The 27,141-nt window shown below is 42.5% G+C and overlaps 1 protein-coding gene across 1 annotated transcript in view; it reads left to right on the top strand.

The window, feature by feature from the left end:
- Nucleotides 1–6,053: 6,053 nt before the first annotated feature.
- ABCB7 (ATP binding cassette subfamily B member 7) overlaps nt 6,054–27,141 on the top strand; it is a 53,018-nt gene continuing 31,930 nt past the window's right edge. Inside the window, exons 1-3 of the mRNA XM_082208251.1 lie at nt 6,054–6,254; nt 20,849–20,926; nt 25,969–26,055. Coding sequence (XP_082064377.1) covers nt 6,096–6,254; nt 20,849–20,926; nt 25,969–26,055 — 324 coding nt within the window. The 5' untranslated portion in view covers nt 6,054–6,095. The remainder of the gene's footprint in view (nt 6,255–20,848; nt 20,927–25,968; nt 26,056–27,141) is intronic.

The raw sequence follows: 27,141 nt of genomic DNA, 5'->3' as shown, positions 1-27,141 counted from the left end.
TTAAAAAGTAAATAATTAAACAAAGAAGCAAAGAACAATCTTCTTTTTGTAGAAACTGCAATGGGCCTCCTAGTGACTTTTTCATTTGAAACACTCTTAGCCGATAGGACTAAGTCAGGGGTTGGCAAAAATTTTTAGCCATGGGCCAATCCACTGTCCACCTTGTAGTGGGCCGGAGAAGTGGCATGGTGGGTGGGTGTGTGGAGAGCTGGAAGAAGAGGCAAGGGGGGCCAGCCACAGCACTTACCTTCCCAGGGGCGCGATCCATAATGCATTTCATCTCAGTGGGCTTGAGCAGTTCTTCAGGCACTGAACAAGTGGCCTTGATACGATTGTGACTTACTTACAAATAAGCGCGTCTTTAGGACTCTTAGTGTCTGTGCATCCAACAGCAGGGCAAGGTGCGGCTACTCACCAAGACGTGGCTTCTCCTGGCAGCACAGGTGGAAGCTGGTGCGGAACGGAAAGCAGACTTCCAGAGGTGGCGAGGCGGGAGGAGCCGGAGCCATCGGTGGCCCTGCCTTGCCTCCTTGCGACAGGAGGAAGAGGCTGAGCGGCAGCGGCTCTGCCATTCAATCACTGCGCCTGGTTTGCCTCAGTGCAGCGTGGGGACATCTCTGCCAATCAAACGCCACTGAGGTAAACCAGGTACAGCGTTTGATTGGCAGAGATGTCCCCGTGCTGCGCTGAGGTAAACCAGGCGCAGTGATTGAATGGCAGAGCCGCCGCCGCTCGACCTCTTCCGCCACCATTGCTGGGAGTCTCGGCTTTGTGGCGGGTTCCAGCTTCGTGGTGTAGGCCGGATTTACAAACTAGGTGGGGCTGATCTAGCCCGCAGACCTTAGTTTGCCAATCCCTGGACTAAGTGAATGGATATCTTATTTTTGCTATAGTTATTTATATCCCCCTTTACCCCCGACCAGAAATCAAGGTAGCTTATATAAATTAAAACAGCACAGATAAAACACAGAAAGCTAAAAACATATAAGACACAATTTCAAATATTACTTTTTAACTATTGACTAAAAATGTATTTTGTGATAAAGTTATTATTGTTTATTAATATAAATACTCCTTATATGCCAAAATTGCTTGTACAATAATGGATTTGTAAAATGTACAGTGGTACCTCGGGTTAGAACTTAATTCCAGTGGAGATCAGGAAGTGTTTTCAGAGGTATTTCAAACAACTTTATACACAGGAGAAGCAGAAAGAAATGGACATTGATCGATTTTTGAAAATAAATGGACTACACAAAATCTCTCAGGAAAAACAGCTAATGTTGAATTACAAAATAACAGATCAGGAGGTGGAAGGGGCCATCCAGAACATGCAATTAGGTAAATCTCCAGGACCAGATGGTTTGACTTCAAGATATTACAGATCTTTGAAAGAATGGTTAATACAACAATTGAAGGAAGTCTGCAATGAAATATTGGAAGGGAGAAAGGCACCAGAGTCGTAGAAGGAAGCTTACATTACACTTATACCGAAAACAGAGACTGAAAAGACACAGCTCAAGAACTACCGCCCTATATCGCTGCTTAATGTGGATTACAATTTTTTTGCAGATATTTTGGCTAAAAGATTTAAAAAGGTGTTAGTAGAAGAAATTCAGAAAGACCAAGCGGGCTTTCTCCCGGGCAGACATTTGTCTGACAACACAATGAATATAATTAATATTCTAGAAGAACTACAAGTGAATATCAATACTAAGGCAGTCTTGATATTTGTGGATGCAGAGAAAACCTTTGACAACATTTATTGGAGTTTTATGAAGAAGAATCTACGGGGGATGGGGGTAGGTCAAGGTTTTGAAAATGGTATATGTGCAATTTATTCAGAACAAAAGGCAAAATTAATTGAGAACAATGTAGTGACAGAAGAGTTTAAGATTGAGAAAGGGACACAACAAGGTTGCCCAATTTCTCCATTGCTCTTTATATTGGTCCTTGAGGTTTTGTTAAATATGATTAGAAAGGACCAAGAGGTTAAAGGTATACAAGTGGGAGCTAAACAGTAAAAACTAAAAGCATTTGCTGATGACTTAGTATTGACTTTACAGGAACCAGAATCTAGTACTAAAAGGGTACTGGAACTGATTCAAGAATTTGGACAGGTAGCGGGTTTTAAGTTTAATAAGATAAAAACTAAGGTTTTAGAGAAAAACTTAACTGTGAATGAGAGAGAGAAGTTTCAGGAGGAGACAGGACTAACATTGGTTAAGAAAGTGAAATATTTAGGGGTTAACATGACTGCCAAAAATGTGAATTTATTTAAGGATAATTATGAAAAATGTTGGATTGAAGTGAAAAAGGATTTAGAAGTATGGACAAATTTAAAGTTATCATTATTAGGCCGAATTGCTGTGATAAAAATGAATGTGTTGCCAAGGATGCTGTTTTTGTTTCAAACATTGCAAATTTTGGATAAGATGGATTGTTTCAAGAAGTGGCAGAAAGCTATTTCCAGATTTGTTTGGCAGGGCAAGAAGCCTCGAATAAAATTTAAGATATTAACTGATGCCAAAGAAAGAGGTGGATTTGCCCTGCTAGACCTTAAACTTTATTATGAATCAGCTGCTTTTTGCTGGCTGAGAGAATGGCTGCTTCTTGAAAACAATGAAGTGTTGGCTCTAGAAGGTTTCAATAATGCATTTGGCTGGCATGCATATTTGTGGTACGATAAGGTAAAAGCACATAAAGCGTTTAAAAATCATATTGTTAGAAAAGCATTGTTTAATGTTTGGATAAGATATAAGGATTTGTTAGAAAAGAAAACCCCAAGATGGTTGTCACCAATGGAAGCGAAGGCACAGAAAAAACTCAATATGGAGGCCAAATGGCCGAAATATTGGGAAATTCTGGAACAAGATGGAGACAGAATAAAATTGCAGAGCTTTGAAAAATTGAAAAACAAAGTGCGAGATTGGCTCCATTATTACCAAATAATGGAGGCATACAATTTGGACAAAAAAGTTGGTTTCTAGGTGGAAAAATCAAAATTGGAAACAGAATTGTTAGATCAAAAAATCAAGAATTTGTCAAGAATGTATAACTTGCTGTTGAAATGGAACACCCAGGATGAAATGGTGAAATCAGCTATGATTAAATGGGCACAAGATGATGGACATAACATAATGATGGCTGACTGGGAACAGTTATGGACCACAGGTATGAAATTCACGGCATGTAATGCCCTAAGAGAAAATTTAATGAAAATGATTTATAGGTGGTACATGACACCAGTCAAACTTGAAAAAATTTACCATTTGCCTGACAATAAATGTTGGAAATGTAATGAGACTGAAGGTACATTCTTTCACCTTTGGTGGACATGCCCAAGGATTAAGACATTCTGGGAGATGATTTATAACGAAATGAAAAAGGTATTCAAATATACCTTCCTGAAGAAACCAGAGGCCTTTCTCCTAGGCATGGTCGGCCAATTGGTGCTAAAGAAGGATAGAACTTCTTTATGTATGCAACAACAGCAGCAAGAATACTCATCGCGAAGTATTGGAAGACACAAGATTTACCCACCAGGGAAGAATGGCAGATGAAGTTGATGGACTATATGGAACTGGCGGAAATGACTGGCAGAATCTGAGACCAGGGAGAAGAGTTGGTGGAAGAAGACTGGAAAAAGTTTAAAGACTATTTACAGAAATACTGTAAAATTAATGAATGTTGGAATGAAGTTATATGGCTTTAGTAGAAATGTTATAAGGAATTAAGTATAAATAGATTAATAGAATATTAAAGGAAAAATAAGGTTAGAATGTGTTAAGATAATTATAGGATAGAAAACAGAGGAAGATGGAAAGGAATTGCTGAAACAATTAACAGAAGTGGAATACAAAAAGGGAGGTGTGAGGAGGTCATGGAAATAAGTGAATGAAAGATATTGAAATTGTTTGATATGTTTTAAACTGTTTTTGTTTGGCTATGTTAGTTTATTGTGTCAGTGTTATGTAGTTTTTTGTATTGTATTGTGTATTTTTTTTGTAGTGTTGTGTTTAAATTGCTGGAAAAGTAATAAATATTATTTTCAAAAAAAAAAAAAAAGAACTTAATTCCCTCTGGAGGTCTGTTCTTAACCTGAAACTGTTCTTAATCTGAAGCACCACTTTAGCTAATGGGGCCTCGTGCTGCCGCCGGAGCACGATTTCTGTTCTCATCCTGAAGCAAAGTTCTTAACCTGAAGCACTATTTCTGGGTTAGCGGAGTCTGTAACCTGAAGCATATGTAACCTGAAGCGTATGTAACCTGAGGCACCATTGTAGTTTGCTTTGTAAATCATTTGATTAATTTTCAATATTCCAGAAGGTGGCAGTATTCAGGTCAAGCACTGTCAAGTATGATTTTGGTTAGATTGCAGGGTGGTACAATAAACAGCCCTTGAGGCATTTTTATTTTTTTTTTGGCAGCTCTCAGCTAAATTTGACTGCCTTCCTCTGCAGCCCTGATGCTGCCTTTCCAAAGTCAGGTAAGTGAGGTGCTGGGCTTTGTGAATGAGCTGTGAGGACCCTGAAAGGGTCCTCAAGTCCTTCAGCCTCCTTCCCAAAGCCTGGTTTGCACTTTCCCAACCTTGGGAAGGAAATAGGAGCGGTCTAGGACCCTGGCAAAGCCTTCCACCTCCTTCCCAAAGCCCAGTGTCTTGCTTAGCCAGCTTTGGAAAGGCAGCATGGGGAGAGGTGTGTGTCAAATTTTGGCTATGCTACTCCCATGCAACAAAGTACTCTTGCAGTCCACTTGGTGGGAAAAGTTGGGCAACCCTGGGGTAAAGTCTGCCTTGTGATACAGAAAGAAATTGTAATTCCTATGGTTCAGTAAATATGTATAATGCTCAGGCTGTACCTGGTTCAAAATTAATCTCAGTAAGAACTGGCTATCTTGAGTTGCTAGCTTCCCCAACGCACCTCCAGCAGGGCTCCTACACCTTTAACAACTGCACAACAGGTGGAAATTCATCAGGAGAAGCTTCCCCCATCACTACTCTTTGTATGCAAGTGTAAGGACAAGAAAATATCTTTACCAACTGAATTTCCTCCAGTCATACAGCCGTTTAGGAACTCAGTAGCCAGGGGGTGCGTTTTTCTAGACACCTGTTGTCCTTCCTTTGCCAGCTCCCTTTTATCCATATTTACTAAGAAATCACTTCTTCGTCTTCTTCTTCACTAAATTTGTATACCACCCTTCATCTGTAGATCTGAGCAGTTCATAACATAAAATTACAATATAAAAAACACAAAATATATAATTAAAATAACAAAAACAAACTAGTAAGCTTCCTCCTTCCACAATACATTTAAAAGGGCATTAGATGTTAATCAGCCAAAGGCCTGCTTGAAGAAAAACATTTGCTTCGGGCACCTAAAAGTGTAGAAGGTGCCAGCCAAATCTCCCTGGGGAGTGTGTTCCACAAATGGGAAGCCACTGCAGAAAATGCCCGTTCTTGTATTGCTTCCTGTAGAGGAGGACTATGAAGAAGTCTCAGAGGATGATCTCGGGGTCTGGGTAGGTTCGTGTAGAGAAAGGTGGCCCATGAGGTATTGTGGTCCTGAGACATTTAAATAAGCTTACCCCTCCCCAGTGCCTAAGAAACTTATTTTTTGTTACTGCTGAGGTTATTGGTTGTTTTTTTACTGATTCCAGCAAGAAACCAGTTTGGTTTCCCTACTTCACTTTCTTTTATTATTATTTGTTTATTCCATTTATATACTGCCCTTCCTCAACGTCTGGGTTTCCAAGGTGGAGAAAGGCAATTCTAGCCACTTACATTGGGAACCAACTACAGTATTTGGGATCCGTTTTTCTTATTATTATTTGATCTCCGAAGAGCCGGATTAATGAATAAAAGTAAATAAGGGTTGTGCACCCATGGTTCTCCTCTCCAACACCTCTACATCCTACCCTGCGGGTAAGCAGATGCGTTACCAGGGGCCCGAGGTGACCCAGCGCGGCTTCTGTCTCCAGCCACGCGTTCCACCCACTTCCGGTGCCTCTCCTTCCCCTCTCTCTCTATCATCGGCTCCGTTTCCTGTCCTCCGGCGCCCGCGACTCTTCTTCCCCACCTCTCTGCGCTCGCCAACATGGCGGCGCTGAGGGCTCTGTCGGCGGCGGCACCGGGCATCTCGCCCGGTGTGGCTGCTTCTCCGCGGCATAGACTACTGCTGGCTTCGCTGCTGTGGCGGCCGGCGGCGGGAGCTCACTCGTGGAAGTGGGGGCGTCCGCCCCGGAGGATATCGCAGGTGCGCCGGTGGGGCTGAGGCGGGCGAGCGGGTGGAGGGGTGGGCTCGCTCCGCCGCGGGAGAGTTGAGGGGAGGCTGAGGGACGGGGAACGTCCTGAGGGAACCAAGGTCGGTTATTCCGCGCGGGTAAGACTTCGGGGAGATTGTAGTCGGAGGGTTACGAGGGTGTCCCAAGCGAGAGTCTCCTAAATGCGAAGCTGTGTGTCCCAGCCCTGATGTCTCCAAAAGAGGATTAGGTCATTCATGGAGGGTGATAAGGATCAATGCTTTTTTTCCACAATGGCTATGTCCTTCCTGCACGGCCAGAGGCAGCAATACTTCTGAATACCAGTTGTTAGAAACCTCAGGCGAGGCGAGTCCTTCTTGCGGGTTTCCCCATAATAAGCACCTGCTTAGCTTCTGCGAGAACAGGACTAGGTGGGCTATTGGCCTGATCCAGCAGGCTCCGCTTATGATCTTATGTAAAACCTAGTTCCTAATGTTTCTTATCACACTTGTTTGTGATCAAGGGACAGCAACGAAACTTTCCTCCTCCTCTTTCCTGGAGTGAATTCCAAGTTGTAAGCTCCTCTAGGTAGGGCTCTGGTGCTTTGCAAACTCATAGTGCTCTTTCGTAATGATAATAGTTGCTGCTGGGACCGTCCTGGGCCTATGAAGATAAGGGCAGCTATGGATTCTCAAAAGCTGGGCTCGGTGGTAATGTCCCTTTTACTTTTTCCCACATGGTGGAATGTCTGCTGCCTGTGTGGAAATCAGAAGCTGCTGGTGTGAGAGAAAACTTTGCCCTCTGGTCTCTTAGATGGCCCAGACCCACACATGGGCTATATGGGGAGAGGTGCAGTTGTGTATCTGCAGATGTAATAGCAATGTATTGTACAAAAATTGAAATAAATAAAATAACACGGCTCTTTGGGGGCAGACAATCCAGCCATTTGCCATGTCAGCAGACCATAAAAAAAGCCTTATTGAGGATCTTATTGCAAATGTAAAATGTTGGTACTAGTATATCATGCCTAGTGCTTTTTTCTAGAAAAATAGGTGCTGTATCTCACCATGAAGTTGTTACAGTTAATGTCACACTTTTTAACCAAAAAAGGAGAGAGGTGCTTGTGCTTACCCTGAAGTTACTGCAGTAAGTGCCACACTTTTTTTTTTTAATAAAAAAGAGGTGCTGGTACTGCATACCCTTGAGTACTCCCTGAAAAAAGCACTGAAGATGCCCTAAATAGTAATAATCATATTAACATTTTTATGTTGCCCTTCTTCCCAAAGGAGCCCAGGGCGGCAAACACAAACAAGCAATTAAAACATCTTAAAATAATTCTAATACAGTGGTACCTCGGGTTACAGACGCTTCAGGTTACTGACTCCGCTAACCCGTAGTACCTTGGGTTAAGAACTTTGCTTCAGGATGAGAACAGAAATTGGGCGGCGGCAAGAGGCGTGGTGGCAGTGGGAGGCCCCTTTAGCTAAAGTGGTGCTTCAGGTTAAGAACAGTTTCAGGTTAAGAACGGACCTCCAGAACAGATTAAGTTCTTAACCCGAGGTACCACTGTACAGACCTAGACCTGGGAACCATGTTCTTGAAGGGACACTTTCCCCCATGTGTTTCAAACTGCATTTTACAATGAGAGGAATATACCTTTCTTGTAATACCACTGCTATGGATGTCTAGGAGGCTGCATATGTGAGAGGGGTTTCTCTGTGGTGGACATTTGTCCAGACTTTTGGGAGGTGATGGGTACACGTAGGCTCTGTGATTTTATAATGAATAGGGTTTCATCTGATTTTATATTGTTAGCTCCCCTGGGCACCTTTTAGGGAGGAGATTTGGGCTATAAATTTAATAAATACACTCTACATAACCCTGGGTATCTATTCACATAAATTTTAATTATTAAGTGTAGAAGGAGGTTTCCCCTTTAATGGAAACTGACAGGAGACCAATGAAGAAAGAGAAATGTATCAAATAATCCTGTCCATCAAAATTAAAAATGTATCACCTTTTACTTGTTTTTCACTTGACATTTACTTTTATCTACTGTGATATTAGGGAAGCGGGTGGCACTGTGGGTTAAACCACAGAGACTAGGACTTGCCGATCAGAAGGTCGGCGGTTCGAATCCCCGCGATGGAGTGAGCTCCCGTTGCTCGGTCCCTGCTCCTGCCAACCTAGCAGTTCAAAAGCACGTCAAAGTGCAAGTAGATAAACACTAGGTAAACAGTGTTTCCGTGCGCTGCTCTGGTTTCGCCAGAAGCGGCTTAGTCATGCTGGCCACATGACCCAGAAGCTGTACGCCGGCTCCCTCGGCCAATAAAGCGAGATGAGTGCCGCAACCCCAGAGTCGGCCACGACTGGTCCTAATGGTCAGGGGTCCCTTTACCTTTACCTTTACTGTGATATTGTTTATTTTAAGAAATAGATCACAAGAACAAAAGTACATATAAGGGTCATTCCACGCCAAATCACCTGATTTTAATACTCAACCATGCTCTCACGACTCAGATTTTCTTCAATTTTTTTTTTTTATTTTTTTTTGGTGTAGATACTTATGAGATGACCTCAAATAATTTTTTGTGATTTTTTTGGTCCAAAATTGGGCGCAGGAGAATTTTTTTAACATTTCAATTTTTGCTTGATTTAGGCTAATGCAATTTCTGTTTAGGAAAAGAACCTCCTGTTCCGCTTATTTTTCAACCAATTGGTCTTATTTGGGTATCAAAATAAAGCTAATTTTTGTCTTTTTCAAAATAAGGTATAAAAATGGTATTAAGTGCAACAGAAAAGGGTCACCGACCATTCATAGTGAATTTTAGTCATTTTATACCTCGGTAGGTTCAATAAGCCATAGCGTGCAAACCACAACTAACACATGTATCATGCCTTTTTTTTAATAGAATGGGCTAACCATGTACTTTTTATGTTTTATAAATAAGTGTGTTTTTGTGGTTATAAAATAAACTGATTTTGAAGTAATTCTTTTTACATACATACATATATATATATATATATATATATATATATATATGCAGGTTTTGGTGTCTTCGGGTGTCTTCCCGTGTAAGAGTCGGGGTGTCTGTGCGACGTTTCGACGAGGTCTCACTCGTCATCTTCAGGCTGGTGCTTTCGGCTTCTTGTTACTGGAACAGAGCAGAATCTGGTGTTTGAGTTCCTATAAATACTGTTGAGGGGTGTGGTGTATAGCCTCCAACGTTCTGGGCAGAGAGGAAGTTCCTAGATTAGTGTGCCTTTTCTTCTTTTGTTCCTTAATTACTTGAGGGATATCTTGGGTGATTTCATGAGTGATATTCTGAATACCACTGGGTGGGTCATTAAGTGTAGATTAGTTGCTAAAGCTTTCGTGTCTTGACCTCTTGAGCTTGTGAAGAGTTTTTCTGAGAAGATGGCTGTGCTGCATTTAGTTGTGCTCTGGCTTGGCTTCGTGTATAGGGGCGAGCTGTGGTTTTGTGCCTTGTGCCAGCCAGATCTGTGTAGGGATTGCAGGGGGGTGCAGCATCCGGAGGTGCCACTATAGTTTGGCTACTGGATGGAGTCTGTAATATGTCTGTGGAGAGGGTCTGGGTTTGGGTCTGGTGTGGTTGATTGGTGACGGCGTTCTGTGTGCCTCTGGTTCTGGTGTCGGTTTTTGTGGGGAGGGCTAATTTCCAGATGTCTGGCAGGCGGGACGTGTCGTCACGCTTGTTCATGTTGTGAGGGTGTTTCTCTATCTCGATGGCTTCCATGATTATTCTCTTGTGGTGATGTTCCATGTTAAAGAGTTAAACGATGTTCCATGTTAAAGAGTTAAACGTCGCACAGACACCCCGACTCTTACACGGGAAGACACCCGAAGACACCAAAACCTGCATTCCTGTACCCGTGAAAATCTACGAAAGCAAATATATATATATATATATATATATATATATATATATATATATATATTTGTGTGTACAGGTTTAAGGTCTCTTTGAGCCTGAAATAACTCACACATTCGTGAGAATAGTTAATATTGCACTCTCTTATGTTACACTGTCATCTGATGTTATTTTTACATTATTTCACTGTTAGCTTACCTTTGTAGTGAAAGGTTACATCATACTTTTTTCCAATTTCTGCACTTGTTTGTGGACCTTACCGTCTATGACATAGATCCTTCCTAGTTGATGATGAAGGAAATGGAACTTCTTTGATTATATTTTCATAGGGCACCCAGCAGCAGTCATTCTTAGTTGGCCAAAAATAGGTTGGTAAAGAACCAGGTGGATGCACGAACTGAACTTTAGCATGAGTGTAATGTAATGCAATATATTTTATGAAGAATGCAATGCAGTATCTTTTGTGAAGGATTATTTATTACAACAGCAGTTATAAAGAAGAAACGTGAGACACATAGAAAAGAATGAGATATACAAAAATTCTCACCATGTCAGTTAATACTTAGTTGGGTAACCTTTGGCTTTCCCATGGAGTGAACCAAGTTTTTTAGTTCTACAGCTGTAATAATGTGAAACCAAGCTTGAATTATTGCCTCTATTAATTGGGTTTTATTGCTGGGTTGCTTCCAACCATCAAGTTTCTTTAGTTGGCTCCATAGATTTTTTATTGGGTTCAGGTATGGGCTATGCATTTTGGGGTATTTTCATTCCCATTAATGACTCAAATTCTGCCCACACCTTTTGCTGTCATACAACCCCAGATCATAACACTAACTGGGTGTTTCACGGTATGTGTAATGCAAGTAGGATGTAAATCTTCTCCAATTCTCCTCCTTGCATATTTCATGCCATCACTACCAAGCAAGGAGATTTTGGTCTCATCACTCCAGATAACACTGTCCCATTGTTCCACTGTTCAGTTAGCATGCGTTTTAGCCCAGTTTAATCTTTTCAACCTTTGTTTGAGAGATAACAATTGCTTTTTCCTTGGAATTCTAGCATTTAGATCATATTCCTCACTCTGTGGCGAACAACCCTTGCACTCAACTTCACATTACATTGTGCCATGTCATCTTGTATACAGCCAGATGATTTTCTTCTGTCATGTAGGCACAGTCTCTCAATTCTTCTATTTTCACTTGCTGTTGTGCACCTTTTCCTGCCTTTACCAGTCTGATTTTATAGTGACTGAGTCTCCTTATACCTCTTCAGAAATTTAGAAATGCCACCTTTGGTTAAGTTTCCACCAATTTTTCTTCTACTTTCTTCATAACTGTAGCCTTGTTCACTTAGTAGTACTGTTTTACATAGTACTTTCTGGGTGACCAGTCAACTCTTTGCACCATTCCTTTAATTTTATTATGTTTTACAAGCTCAATAAATGAAAGAACAAAAAACCCCAACCAACTTAATAGCAATCACAAAACACACTGACAAATGTCCTTACTTATGTTGTAATATATAATCCTTCATAAAAGTTATTGCACTACATTCTTCATTAAATTATCTTTCCATTGATATATAATTTTATGGTACTACTCCCAAAAAAGTGGTGTTATGAACCATTATTGCCAAAACAAGATGACACCTGATTGGCTCTCTATAAACACTCCTTTTTCTGGTTATTTGGCTATAACTTTTGGTAGAATACAGATAATGGAACAAACTTCATTGCGTTACATTCTTCATTAAATTATCTTTCTGTTGATATATAATTTTATGGTATTACTCAAAAAGAAAGTGGTGTTAGGAGCCACCAGACTTTGAAAATACACTTTCTCCAAAAGGTTTCTACAATTTTGGCCACTAGTGTAGAATGCTGCCGCCAGAGTTTTGACTGGTATAGCTAAGAGAGATCATATTGTTACAAAGGTTGCGTATCACCCCCAATCTCTGCCAAGTTGTAGCAAGATTCCAGAGGGTTCCTGGTGCTCACCCAGTGTTGTGTTTCTCTTGGGAGACCGAGGCCCAGTGGAAACTACTGTCCTTAAAAAATGTGGTGCCTCGCAAGACGAAATTAATTCATTCCGCGAGTTTTGTCGTCTTGCGATTTTTTTCGTCTTGTGAAGCACGGTGTCGGGAAAGTTTTGGAAAAGCTTCAAAAATCACCAAAGTCTTAAAAAACCTCAAAAAAAGCTACCACACCGCGTTCTATGAGTTGCTCCTCGAAGTCAAGTCGCAACTGTATTAACGGTGTTAAGAAAAAGGAAACAAACTTGCAAGACGTTTCCGTCTTGCGAAGCAAGCCCATAGGGAAAATCGTCTTGCGAAGCAGCTCAAAAAACAAAAAACCCTTTCGTCTTGCGAGTTTTTTGTATTGCGAGGCATTTCGCATTCGTCTTGCGAGGTACCACTGTATTTACACCTAAAGCCTTCAGTGGAGGGGGCACAGAACATTATCCCCCAATAGTGTCCCTGATGGCGTCTTTCAATAGCTTCAAGTGAGCTTGGGTCCAAAGCAGCAGCCAGTCATGGCCCCCAGTCTCTCAGTGCAGCCTCCTCCTGTCAGCATTGCATGGAGTCCCTCCCCCTTGTTTCCAGAACACCTTGCCAAAAAATACCTCCCCTTCCATCTGTTTGTTCCCGCCTTCTCCAGACCTCTGTTTCTTTAAGAAGGACACATTTTTCCTTTGCTTCCTGTAACATCCCCCTCCTAGCTCTGCTATTTCTTCTGCTAACTAACACAGCTGGGGGAAGGACAGCACCTGCATGGTCAATTGTTCTTTAATGGCCCACCACTTAGTTTTCCTTGTGTTCTTAATGATATCACTACCAGTGGTCTCCTGAACAGTAGAACTGATTCAGCTTGAATTTTAAATCTAACATCTTGCATCTTCCCTTCATTCTCCAAAAATCAGCTAAATTCTACCACATTATTTATTTCTGACATTCACTAACTAGCAGTTATGGATGCCCTTGCACCCCCCAAATTCTTTTAACCCAGATCTGTAACAATATTATACCAATTGTCAAATAACTGCATTAGCTGCTTATTCACTTTCAAGCCCAATTCAAGAGGCTTGAGTATATCCTTAAAGCCTTAAGCAGCTTGGTACCTGAACACCTGAAGGAGTATCTATCAGTCTGCTCAAACTTTAAGACCAGCGGACAGATCTCTTTTTCACATTCCTCTGTTGGGGAGGCAGAGCTTTCTCTGTGCCACCACCCTGTTTGTGGAATTCCCCCTACTTACAGATATGTCAGGTGCCAGTACTGTTGCCATTTCAGTGTCATGTGAAGATAGACATGTTTGCACAGGCTTTTAGATTTTTAATAGGTGAGCATTTTATCCATTAACAAATTCTACATCCCAGAATTCCTGGGAAGTCACAAATGTTTAAAGTGAAATCATAGTTATTTAAATATGTGATGTGAATGTGGTCCTAGTCTAGTCATTTCACAGGGTTGCCATTAGGACAGAATGAGTGGGGGTGGGTGGGCTTGGGGAATCATATACACTATTCTAAGTTCTTTGGAGGGAAGGTGAGTTAAAATATATGGATCCTGTCACTAGCATACTCTGCATTTGTGGGTTGATTCAAACAAGTAGATGAGTATTTCAGTCTTGAAAAGAAACTTGAAACAGTTACTACCCCACAAATACTTCATATACCAACATTTACCAATCATTGGTAAAAATCAACATTCCAATTTACTAAAGGTTCACTCTCAGGCTCTGTAAGTGACTGTTTCAATAACTGGAACAACTAATTACACCTTTAGCATTCTTGGCACATTCTGTACTCTGAAATGCTTTCCAGAAAGTAAATTATTTGCTCTGGCTGTTTGCAAACTAGTCAGCGTACAATATCCTCTCCAGTTTATCTGCTTTGTGGTGCTGCTTGATAGTTTCAACCCTTGTCTATCTGTTTTATTGACATTTGTTCAGTGATTCTATCCTCCCCTATCCCCAATTACGAATATTTATTTAGAATAGATTAGTATAAGTTTATAAGTCAAAATTCATAGTTGCAGTTGAATAACTATTTAGGCTTTTAAGAATATTTGTTACATCAAATTATACTCATGGTTTAATTAATGATGTTTAATGAATTACTTTGCTTAGGGGGGAAAACAGAACGAAAGGAAGTACTACTTCACCTAGCATCACATAAGTAACCCACAGGCTATATCAGTGGCTGTTCACTGCCTCCAGTATCAGCCTTTGAATACCCATTGATGGAAATCAAAAGTGGTGAGGGTACTGTTGTGCACATGCCCTGCTTGCATTCTTAGCATAGGCATCTGGCTGACAACTGTGAAAACAAATGTTGTACTGGATGAACCTTTGGTCAGATCCAGCAGGGCTCCAAATACGTCCCCAAATGTATATTTGGGTAAAAAGTGAGTCCCAGCTCTGAAAACAATGAAGCTGTTGAGTTAGATCAGTGGCTGCTTCCAAATTTTGGAACTCATTCCCAAGAGAAGTTAGACCTTGCACTTCTGCTGGCATGTGAAGACTTTCTTGTTCCAACAGACTTTTAGAACGGCTTTAAATTAAAGAACTGGTGCCTGTTTTTATTGTAATTATTTGAATGGTTTTTGTTTTTATCTATAAGCTGCCTTGGGGAAAAGGCAGGGTAGTAGTAGTAATAATAATAATAATAATAGGCTATTTGAGGGGAAAACATTGAAGGAATGTCTTGAGTTCATAGTCCTGTGTGGAGCTGTCCAAATGCTGAGGGTAGGTTCCTTAATAGAGATATAGCATTATTAAACAGATCATCTTATTTTCCCTTTTTACATTTGTCAGGGTATTAAATAATGATGCCAACTTGGCCACATAGTATTATTTCTTGTAGCCTTTCTAGCTTTATGATCATTTATATTTGCTTTCTGCTACCTCACCACTGGTTAATCTTTATCCAAATAAAAAAATGATGAACTTTTAGAATATGTTCAAGTAAATTAACATAGTTTTTAGCTAACTAACTTATTTTAAATAGGACAGTTGAAACAATAGGCACTGAACTAAGATAAATAGGTGTACCTATTTATCTCTCCAAAGTAGCTATAATACTTGAAATATTGAAAGATTATATGAATATAAGAATATGTCCTTAAATCTGTTTTGGCCAAAGTGTGCAGAAAAACAAATTAATCTACTGTATTTTTCGCTCTATAAGACACACTTTTTCCCCTCCAAAAATGAAGGGGAAATGTGTGTGCATCCTATGGAGCAAATGGAGAGTGAGAGGGGTCGGTGAGCACCGACCCCTCTCGCTCTCCAGGCTTCAGGGATAGCCACCTGAAGCCTTTGGAGCGCAGTGGGAACTTGGGCTGCGCTCCAAAGGCTTCGGGTTCCTTTTGCTGAAGCCGGGAGAGCTGCGTCTTGAAGCACGACTGGCAGGGTCTGCACAGCTTGCCCCGAGGCAGCTTGGCCGTTTGGGTGGGCTGAGGGAACTCCTCGGCTATGCAGACAAAGTGTGGCATCACCGCCTGGTAGCTCGAGCAGATGCCCATCAGCTCTGTAGGTTTGGCGGCGGCGGCAGCCATCAAGCGGGGAAAAGAGAAAAGCAGCAAAAAAGGGAACATCGAGAAAGAGCGCGCACGCCAGAAAACCAGCACCCCGAAGAGCTCCTTGCGCTTGGGTCTCGCTTTGTGCTGCTGCTTATTCTTCGCTGCCTTGAGGCGTTTCTCTCTAATGCGAGGGAGACCCGGGCGAAAAAGGTGGGAAAGCCGCCGGAGGTGGGGCAAGAGGGTGGCTTCTGCCGCTTCGCAGCCGAAAAAGCGAGCTGGGGAGGAGGGTAAATCCTGCTGGTGGTGGCGACTGGCAGAAAGATGCGCGTGCTCCGCTGGTGTCCCCATGCCACGCTCTCTCTCTCGCCTGCCCACACAGGAGCATGCTCAGATGACAAGCAATGCCATTTAAAGGCGGTGAGGCTGCTTCCCTTCCACCTGACGACGTAGATGCGCGCTCCCACCGCCCCTCTCCCTCGCCGCCATGGGGGGATTGCTCTTCCAAGGAACGGCGGAAAGCCCCGCCAGCACCCACCGCAGAAACAGCCGGGGGAGGGAGCGAGGGAACCTGAAAGGCGAGGCGGAGGTGGGGGGGCGAGACGAGGGACACGGCAAAACACGTTGCCCCTGCCTGCTGGGGGAGGGGGGTTCCTGGAGAAGAAGCGGCCCTTTTTTTGCAGGGGGAGGCTGCGAAGGCAGCCGGGAAAGCAGATGCGGAATAGCCGCAATGGGATCTCCCAACTTTCTTTTTTTAAAATTTTGAAGCAGCCACAGGGGAAGCATAGAATCATAGATGTCCGACTTCGATCATAGAATTGTAGAGTTGGAAGGGGTCCCAAGGGTCGTCTAGTCCAACCCACTCAATGCTAGGGGATTTTATTAGCAGCGTTTACGGGGGTGGGGTTTAAGCGCGTGAGTGTGGATTTAAATCCCGCTCCCCACATGGTCTGTTTCCTTCCTCTTTGCAGCCCCAAATTCTGGCTGCTGTTATCCCACCTGCACTGGGGATGATTTTCACACACAAACACGACTTAAGATGGCAAAAAGATCAGTGCAGAAATACATTGTGTCGCTTGCAAAGCAGCACTTGGTTTTGTCAACCCGATTTGGAAGGAAGATGTCTGGTTGGTCTGGGGCTCCGTCGCTTCAGCCCCCCTAACCCTAGCCTTGTGCTGCAAAACGGATCCCCACATCAATTTTCTTGATTTCCCCCCCTGAAAACTAGGTGCGCCCTATGGTCTGGTGCGCCCTATGGAGCAAAAATGCGGTGAATACAATTTTCATCATCTGTGTGTTTACTGTCATATTAAATACTGCCACGTTCAAGGAATTGAAAGTAGATCAGAGGCATAGCAGGAGCATATATATTATGCAGTCTGTCCTTCATATTTTCCAGGGACATTTCCATAAAAAGTAATAGCATGGTCAAACAGTGTACACTTTGGGATCACTTTGGCAGAACTTCGTTGGCAAGCTTATAATAAATAAATAAATAAATTCAGGCACAACAGGCACACACAATACAGTGTCTGAGACCTTTGGAGTATAGGTCCCACATTAGTAGATCATATACATTAGAACCACTTCATTTACATTTACTGCTTGTGTAGAAGGATTCTTCAGTGCTTTTGACAAGTGTGGGGGGAAATACGTAGTAAGTTATTCTCATATATTCAACCAATACACAATTAAATACAAATTTAAGTGCTTTCCAGCCCTGTTTAACTTTCATGTTGCAGACATTCAGGCTTAAAATACAGTGGTACCTCGGTTTTCGAGCATCTCCATTGACAAACATTTCAGTTTTCGGACACCATAAACCCAGAAATAAATGCTTCCGTTTCTGAACGTGCTTCGGAAGTTGAACATGAAACACAGCTTCCATACTGAGTTTTCCGTTTTGAGGGTTCCATTTTGAGTTTTTGGTTTTCAAATGTTTCAGAACTCAGAACTCCGGAACAGATAATGTTGGAAAATTGAGGTACCACTATATTTAAAATGTTTTGTCTGGTTTGTCTTCAGTTTGTATGCTCTTTGAGGATAATAGACTAGGGAGCAAGGTAGCCTGGGTTTGTCAAAATAATACTGTCTTTAAGCAATGTAAATATCTCTTACAATAGAGTTATGAGCCACAGTAAAAGAAATAAAGAAAGGACACATTACACACCATAGCTGAAATGCAGACAGCAACATGGTTAACAACATGTCATCTTATGTGGAATATGATATTTATGAAAAATGATTGTTCTGTGATCATGCCCGCAGTCCTAGGTTAAGGTCAGTTTGAGAATCCCTGGGTTATATGAGGTTAATATGACAAGTACGCAACTGGCTACCATCCCCTGACCCTAAACCCATTACACTTTAGAAACTACCACGAGGATTGATGGGACTTGCCAGGAAATGTGTGTAAAATAAGCATGTAAGAGGGGTATTTACTAGTCAAGGATAATGAACAACGGCCCTACAGTGAGGTAACAAGGAGATCTGCTAACAATGTAATCCATGCTGTTCAGCAGAAAATCCATATATTTGTTGATAACCCAAATTTTGAGCACAAACACCCAAGAAACAAAGAAAATTCAGAGGGAGTGGAAATTCAGTGTGTTTGATTGGAAAACCCCAGATATAATTAAAAGAACAAAAGCAAAGTTCTTATGACTATTATACATTTTTATATTGTTATTTCCAGTAATGTAAAGGGGATGACGCTTGTTTGTTTTTTCCTCTTGGGTGTTTTTCTACCCTTCATCAGGGAGAGATCAATATAGTTGGTTTTTCTTAGGGTCTTACCTGCTAGCCTTTTTAAAGAACTGGCGAGGAACTACCTTGAGACAAGTCCTCTATGTCAGTGTTTCCCAACCTTTTTTGGGCAAAGGCACACTTGTTTCATGAAAAGAATCTCGAGGCCCACCACCATTACAGCCCCGTGACGTCAGCGCGCAGCGTCACGCCGTGAGGGACATGAATTGCTAGCAAATTACATAATCACCTCCTTGAGGGCTGGCTCATCTTCTCCGAAGGCAGAACCCCATTAATTAACAGCACAGACTCACACCATAGCCAAGACGAGGGGGGAAAACCTCAGTCATGCACAGTCATGCACATGTGGGGGCTAAATGAGGACGAAGACCAGGCAGAGAGCAGGGTTCAAATCACCCCACCTGGCCAGGACAATCCCTGGGTGCTCCCTTGGGCCACTCGCCTGACCCACCTCGCAGGGCTGTTGTTGCGAGGATAACACGGGGAGAACCACGCGCGCCCCCGGGAGCTCCTTGGAGGAGAAAGCGGGCGATGAATGCAATGCACGAAATATATGAGAGGCGACCAGGTTTTGCAGGTGAGGGGCCCCCGCCAGCCTCCGCTTCCAACACCTGGCGCAACGACGCCGAAGTTTCCCCCCGGGCTGGGCTCGGGGAGCAGCGCTGCTCCCCGCCGGCTCCCCTTCGCCCTCCCGGCTCTCTCTGCCTGGTCCCCCCCTCACCTACCAAGTCCGGAGCGCCGGTGGAAGTTGCATGCATGCATGCAGGGCGCCGCGTTGCCATTGCATTGCACTGCACTCCATGCAACGCCTGCACGCATGCATTGCCTTGCACGCCCGCCAAGGGGTCTCCCCACGGTCTGATGCGTCCCCTCCGGCGCGGATGCAGCATTGCAAAAATAAAAAAACCCCGACGCAGCCCTACCTGGGGGGCAGCCTCCGCCGCTCCGCCTCCGCGGGGATCCTCGGGCTCCATCCTGCCGCCCGATCTCCGCGGGGGCGCAGGCAGGCAGCGCGGGGTCTGCGCGGAAGAGCCCCTGCCCGGCCGCCGCCGCTGCGCTCATTCCATGGCCGGGAGAAGAGCGCTTCAAACAAAACGCCCGGCCCGCCAGGCCACGCTGGGAAACGTAGTTTGCGCACCCCGCGCGGGCGCGGAGCCCAAGGGTGAGGGGACTACGGATCCCGGCAGCCCCTGCGCCGGGGACGGAGGGGGAGAGGCCGGGTGCAGGGATGGAGGGACGGGTGGGCGAGCGAGTGAGTGAGTGAGTGGCAGCCGCCAAGCCTTGGCCGAGAGCCAGGAAGGGCCTCCCCGGAGGAGGAGGAGGGAGGCGCAGAGCGGGAGGGAGGGAGGGAACCCCAGGGGTCATCTAGTGACGGCGCCCCAATCGAAAATTTGACTTTAAAAAAAAAATCTTTCGAATTTTTTAATTTTTCCCGCAGCACACCAGGAACAGTGGTTGGGAAACACTGCTCTATGTCCTTGTTCACATACCACATTAACCAGAGCATGAAAGAGCAGCATGCTGCTACTGGGGGACAAGCTGTTGTCTGACTGGTCAAGCAGAAGCCAAGGTTTGCTCTTGGCTTACTATTTATGGTTTGTTTGGAGAACACAAATCATTAGCCTGGGTTTGGACTACACGACAAGCCAGACCATGGCTTTTTCCCTAGCAGCAGTAGTGGGGAAGGAGTGAAGCACCTGTCAGCACACAAGAAGGTAAGTGTTTGCTGGATCAAAGCAAAGGCTCATCTAGTCCAGCAACCTGTTTTCGAAGAGGCTAAGCAGATGCCCATTATGAGAAACCCACAAACGGGTCTTACCTCTCCTGCGGTTTCTAGCAACTGGTATTCAGAAATATTGCTGCCTCTGACCGTGCAAATAGGACATAGCCATTGTCCAGCACCCTGTTCTCACGGTGGACAACCAGATGCCCCAGTGGGAAGCCACGAGCAGGACCCAAGTGAAAGAGCTCTCTCCCCTCTTGTGGTTTATATGCACTGTGGTTTAATGAGATGCGCAAACCAGACCTGGGAGTCAAAATCCCTAGCCTGGGTTTTGTATATAGATCATAGCAAGTACAAGAGCATGAAAATATGCTCTGAACAAATGTGTTATTTTAAAAAATCAAATTCACATGGTATATGGGGAAGGACAGATTAAGAGACTTGGCCTTCCAGAACACAAAAGAACACAAGCCTGGTGGAAATACAAGTGAAAGAAGGGGAAGGTTCATTGCCATTTAGCATTTTAAATAGTTAGACGCATTTTATTTTACACCTGCTCCCCAGTCAGTAGTCTTCATATATTCTTTTGTTCCTTTCCAGAAGCAAATGGTCTTTAAGTGTGCTAGGATGTACACATGAAATGCTTGGAGTATTATCTGTTCATGGACTTTGTGCTCTTATGTACCAGAGTCTCTTTTATCCTTTTCAGATTCCACCAATATTAAATCAACTCCCATGGCAAAGTTCAGGGAGATCCTATTCAAGACAACTACTGGATGCTGCAAAGGTAGGATTGAGCTCTTCTGTTAGTGAAGAAGAAAAAAAAAACAACCTGCCTAGACCATCTTCTGATGTATGCCATACATTTTGCTTAATCTGCATAACTTTTATCTTATAACTCAAGAAGAAGAATCCTATTCACTGGTTAGGGACTGTTCTTCTTTCATTCTGCACATGCACCATGAACATTATATTAATAATAGGTGCCAAAAAGTATTCATTGGGGGAAATATTCCTTAAACAGGCACCACAACTGAGAAGTCCCTGCCTCTACCCATCTCACCTCAGGCAGCTGAGACAACCAAATAAGAGCTTCTGAGCATAACTCATGTAAATGGGCAGGCTAATGTTGAAATGGGCAATCCTTCAGTTATCCAGGTCCCATACCACTAGCCCATGAGTAGGCAAACCAAGGCCCGGGGGCCAGATCCGGCCCAATTGCCTTCTAAATCCGGCCTACAGACGGTCTGGGAACCAGTGTGTTTTTACATTGGTAGAATGTGTCCTTTTATTTAAAAGGCATCTCTGGGTTATTTGTGGGGCCTGCCTGGTGTTTTTATATGAGTAGAATGTGTGCTTTTATTTAAAATGCACCTCTGCATTTTTTGTGGGGCATAGGAATTCATTCATTTCCCCCCACCCAAAGAAAATATAGTCCGGCCCCCCACAAGGTCTGAGGGACAGTGGACCAGCCCCTTGCTGAAAAAGTTTGCTGACCCCTGCACTAGCCCTTCCATTTGTGATTGGAAATAGGCTAGGATCTTATGGAGGAATTTCGGCAAGGCATGTTCCCACTCACTGTCACAGCCTTGGTTTACAACCATAATCCACTCCAGAGGTCTGTTTGTAAACCAAAACAGGTTGTAACCCAAGGCGTGCTTTCGCCAATGAGGCCTCCCCCAAAAATTTGTTTGTAATAAAAAAAATGGGTTGTAATAAAAAAAAAAGGTTGCAAACCGGGACACGCACTTCCGGGTTTGATGTGTTTGTAATCCAAAATGTATGCAAACCAAGGTACCACTGTATTTTGAACTAACTGAAATTTCAAATAGTCTTCAAAGGCAGTCCCATGTAGTGTAAATTACAGTAGTCTAACCTGGAGCATTACCAGAGTTTGAGTAACTGGCTAACCTGTTTCTGTCTCGGAAGGGCTGCAGTTTACGTAAGAGTCCTAACTGGTGAAAGCTTACTACATGCCATAGAGGCCGTATGGGCCTCCAGGAATGTAATTGGATTTTATAAACATCCACAAGCTTCAGGGGAAGTGCAGTTTCAACTAGACAAACCACCCAGCAGCAGTACTTTTGTCTTTATCTGGATTGAGTACCAATTTTATTGGTCCTTGTCTAGGTCATTCTTTATGCTAGTATATTGTACATGATCTCAATATATTATACAGTCATTAATACAATTATGCATATCTATGGTGCTACCCTATCTGGAATACAGTGTATAGTTCTTTTCGTCTCACCTCAAAAAGGATACCATAGAGATGGAAAAGGCTCAATATAGGGCAACAAACATGATCAAGGAAATTGAACAATACCCTATGAGGAAGGGTTGCAGCATTTGGGTCCTTATGGTTTAGAGAAAAATCAGATTAGAAGTGACATGACAGAAGTTTATAAAATTATGCATGTCACAGAGAAACTGGATAAAGGAAAGCTTTTCTCCCTCTTTCATGACACTAGCATTCGTGGACATCCAATGAAGCTGAATGTTGGAAGATTCATAACAGATAAAAGGAAGTACTTCATACAGCACATAGTTAAAACTATGGAACACAAACCAACAGGAGGCAGTTATGGCCACCAACTAGATAGCTTTAAAAAAGAATTAGACAAATTCATGGAGGACAAGGCTATCAGTGGCTACTAGCCACAACAACTATGTTCTACCTCCACTGTTCTACCTCCACTGTTGCTGGGTATCACAGGTGGGCAGAGGACTGTTGCCCAAATAGCACCACCATGATTGGGTGATGCCTGCTTTGCAGGGTGTTGAACTAGATGAATCTTTTGGGTCATTTCCAACTCTGCAATTCTATGATTCTACCCCAAGCTGAGAGTACATACCTAAGCTTTAGAGAGTCTAGCAGTTCCCAAACTACCCTGATCTTTCTTTAAATCCAAAAGGCTTTCTTTCCAAAATCTATCAACTGATACTAACCATGCCCACCACTAGTGTTCCTTTTCATGTGTTTGTCCAGGACACTGACCCAGGAAACAGATAAGTGGAACAGAATTTGAAATTCCCCATGCAAGATGACAAGCACCATCAAATTGCTTAGGCTCTATACACAAAACAATGAAAAATTATGAGAAATGTGGACAGCTCTGCATCTCTTTCCACATCTTGTATAAATATCCAGTGGCACAAACTTTTATGGCAACTAGATATTTTCCAAATGTGGAACAACACCGGGCTGCCCATAAACAATGATCTCAAAGTATTCTTAATGCAGGCCACTGTCACTCGCTGTCAGCACAAGTAACTCCTGTTCTGTCTACTTTCATTAGTCAAGATCATATGGGCAAATAGTTGGAAGCATAACCTTCTTCCCTACATGCAGGGATTGGATGAAGATAGTTTTGAGAGAGATTGTGGTGGCTCATAAAGAGGCTTGCCAGGCAAGCTCTACTAAAGGTGAAGCAAACCAATGAGCATTTCTTGCTCTTGTTCTCTTTCTTTTTTACATTGATTATTCAGAGAAGAAACATATGATTAAAATTCTAATGTATTTCTGTGGTCAAAATTCAGTTTGTTCTGAAATGCATTTGCATACCTTCACTTTGTCATATTGTCCTTCAAGCCTGAGCTGTCGACAAACAAATGTAATGTTTGGTCTTGTGTCTTACTTCCACATGAAACAATATATAGAGGAGTTACAATCTAATGCTTCATTTTACCTACTTCACAAAGTAAAAAAAACACCTAAAAATCCTTTAAAAATGAAATGATGGAAGAAATAGCATGTTGTAAATGGTAGCTACTTATCTAAACTTACTGGTAGCCTTTAATATTGGGGTCTCATAGCTACATTATAGGGATGCTCCTTTTCTGAGCATTTTTAAATCTACGAATGTTTCTTCTGTTTCTGCATGATCATGGCATTTTCATACTGCTGCTAAACACCATGAGACACCATCAGGGCTGTGCCATTGAGACTGTCCTCTCCCCTCACAGGGGGACACACCATTCTGCCCTGTGAGAAGGAAAGAGGCAGGCTGGGAGAGGGAGTTGTTTGTGTGTGTTTGGGCTTGCTTCAGAGTGAGTGGGAAAGTTTTAAATTGTAGAATTGCAAAGCACCTAGAGTACCTTGGCAAAATGACAGTATATAAATCCAGTAAATAATAAAGCCTTCTAATAATAATATTACTACTACTATCAAGTGTTTACAGTACCTACATGGAACAAGTACCCTGGAACACAGATTTGCAGCCCAAATTGGACCATAGAACATGGATTTTAGAATTTGAGATGTATTTCCCACCCCACCCCCAATCCTAAGAATAACAGTTGGGAGTGGTTTTAAAGAACTACAAATACTGAAATGCATATTTAAAGCTTTCAAAAAGCATTAACTCAGCCTAGGTTTGGTATTTCCACATATTATGTGGCCTGGGATCTCTGACTGAATATTTATTCAAGACATGTTGCTATATTTTCCTTTATAGTGTTTCTTTCACTATAACCACCTAGGTCCCTTCTTCAAAGCAGAATCAATGATGTTTTCTGCAATGAAATGCTGTGAATTAATGTTTTCTAGAGCACTTGTAAGCATTTCTTAAGGTCTGTATAAGTGCTTTACATGGTTGTTACGATGCTTGCCAAATTGCTCTTGCTGTTCTGGCATAATAGAGATGTTAAGCATTTTGTTTAAAGCCTAGTTGCACCTTGAAAAAGGAGATTCTAAATGTAGCATTTCTCTCTTTACTTGAAAATGGAAGACCTGGAGTAAAAAACTCTGTGATACTAGTTCATCAAGCTTCAGTTATGATACATTTTTAGAGTTTGTAGTTCTGAAATTTATTTTCTTTGGAAAGCTGCAGTGGTCTTTGGTCAAAAGCACTAAAACTATAGTATTAATTTTCACCAAATGGAGTTCAGGGTATTTCTTTCAGAGGATACTTGGTTCTCTGAAGAATGCTGATGGTGCTCAGAATAATTCCTGTATTATTTCATAGGGTTTTATTATATTTATATTTTAGGTGCTGTTTGGATTATTACTATTCCTTTACTTTGTTTCTAATTATACTACTTAAGATCTGAAACATTTGTAAGCAGCCTTGAGGTTAAACACCTCATGGGTGTTCAAATAAAATACATGCGAGTAATTGCTTTATGTGTTGATGTACTACAATGGTGGGAAATCTCAGGCCCAGGGGGGCAAAATACAGCCCTCCATCCCTTTCTGTTTGATCCTTGGCACACTCTCCAGGCCACCTCCCTCCTTAGCCACCCACCCACACACACACACACACACACTGCACCAACTATGGTTCATATTCCCTTCTTGATTTTTTGGGGGTGGGGGCATGACTGCAATGTGTCCTTGAACTTTGATAACGCCCTTGTATTTGATAATGCTTGTTGCTTGTCTTGATGGAGGGTAGATAGGTCATGTGTGTGAAGAAACTAGGCTACTGTACAAAGGAGAAATTTAGATTTGTTTCTCTGCTCACTTTTCCTCTGGCTCCTCCTGTCACTGGTGTATGGCCCCGGAAATTTGCCTAGAAAGAATTGTGGCCCCCACCCCAATCTGCAAACAGGTTTCATGCTTGCTGCAAAATGGAAATGTTTTCTACAAGGGTAATACTTAATGTATAAAGCAGCTATAAGCAAATATGTCTAGGGTAGTTCTAATACCCTGTTCTCCTGGGTTGTCATGTGCTTCACCAGCCAAGCCTCTTTGATGCAATAGAAGCTAAATAAAGCTCAACTTAAGTTACTAGTTGAACTCATTGAACAGTTAGTCTGCAATCTGTTTCATCATGATTTTTTAAAAAATGGTTGAAGTCATTGTTCAGTGTATTCTTCCTCACACAGAATCTTCAAGGATGGTCTCAGACTGATAAAAGAACATGCTGGCATGGACATGCAGGTGGAGGACTCCATTCAGATCCAAAGGAAGGGGTAAATATTGCTCAGCCCATTTGTTTCTGTATAACTCCACAGTATAGCACACCTTTTAACTTTTGTTGGAGAACAGAAAACTTCTAGCAGTTTCTCAAAATGTTCCATCAAGTTTATTTGCTAAACCACTCTTACCTTAAATAATTTTAAGCTTAGTCAGTAGAGCATGAAACTTTTAATCTCAGGGTTGTGGGTTTGAGGCCCACATTGGGCAAAAGATTCCTGCATTGCAGGGGGTTGGACTAGATGACCCTTGTGGTCCCTTCCAAATCTACAGTTCCATAATTCTATGATGAGGTGCTTCAGACCCTTTCCCAAAAATGTGACGGTTCCACCCTCTGCTGGGTGGGTCATGCCATTTTGACTATGTAAACATCAACATTCCTCATGAGAAAGTGAGAAATAGAGAGAGTGATGCCTCTTCCAATTTCCTTGCATCCTCAGCTATATCAGAGCACTCCTGGTCCTCAGGAACATGGGGTTTTTTTTTTTTATTTGTAATATTTATTTCTGCTAGACAGTATACCTTCCAGGCAGCTAACTGATCTGATCCTTATGTAATGTTAAGCTATGGTTTCTTTAGCTATAGTGTGATTTGCTTGAACATCCAAACTTAGCCCAGCAGCCTAACAATAGTTTGTTACCTGGCAACAAACCATGATGTGAAGCCACAATTTGGACACAAGAATGCATGAAATAAAGCATAACTCTGGTTAAAAGGTTGTTTTGTGTGGAAGCCACTTGTAACAGATTCATGTATCTTTTAACCGTTTTTACACTTGTATTTAATTTATTTCTGCTTCTGTATTCTGATTAGTTAATCTGGACCTTTGCTGTAAATAATTTTTTTGCACCTTTTCCTTGATCTTCCCTTTGCCCTTTTTAATAGTTCATGGCAATCCACTTGCTGCTTTGCAACTGCTTTCTGTGTTTTCTGTTGCTTTGTAACCAGTCAGGTTCAATTCCTTGGGTTTGTCACTGTTGTTTCCTCCTGGTTCTTTCAAACAGCATTCCTCTGTGATGAGCCAGTAGCAATATCTAATTTGAACAAGTAGCTGTCGTATTAACTGGACGTTTCCATTTCCT

This window comes from Podarcis vaucheri (genome assembly GCF_965113315.1).
Source record: "Podarcis vaucheri genome assembly, chromosome: Z".
Lineage (NCBI taxonomy): Eukaryota > Metazoa > Chordata > Lepidosauria > Squamata > Lacertidae > Podarcis > Podarcis vaucheri.
This window is presented reverse-complemented; position numbering and strand designations above follow the sequence as displayed.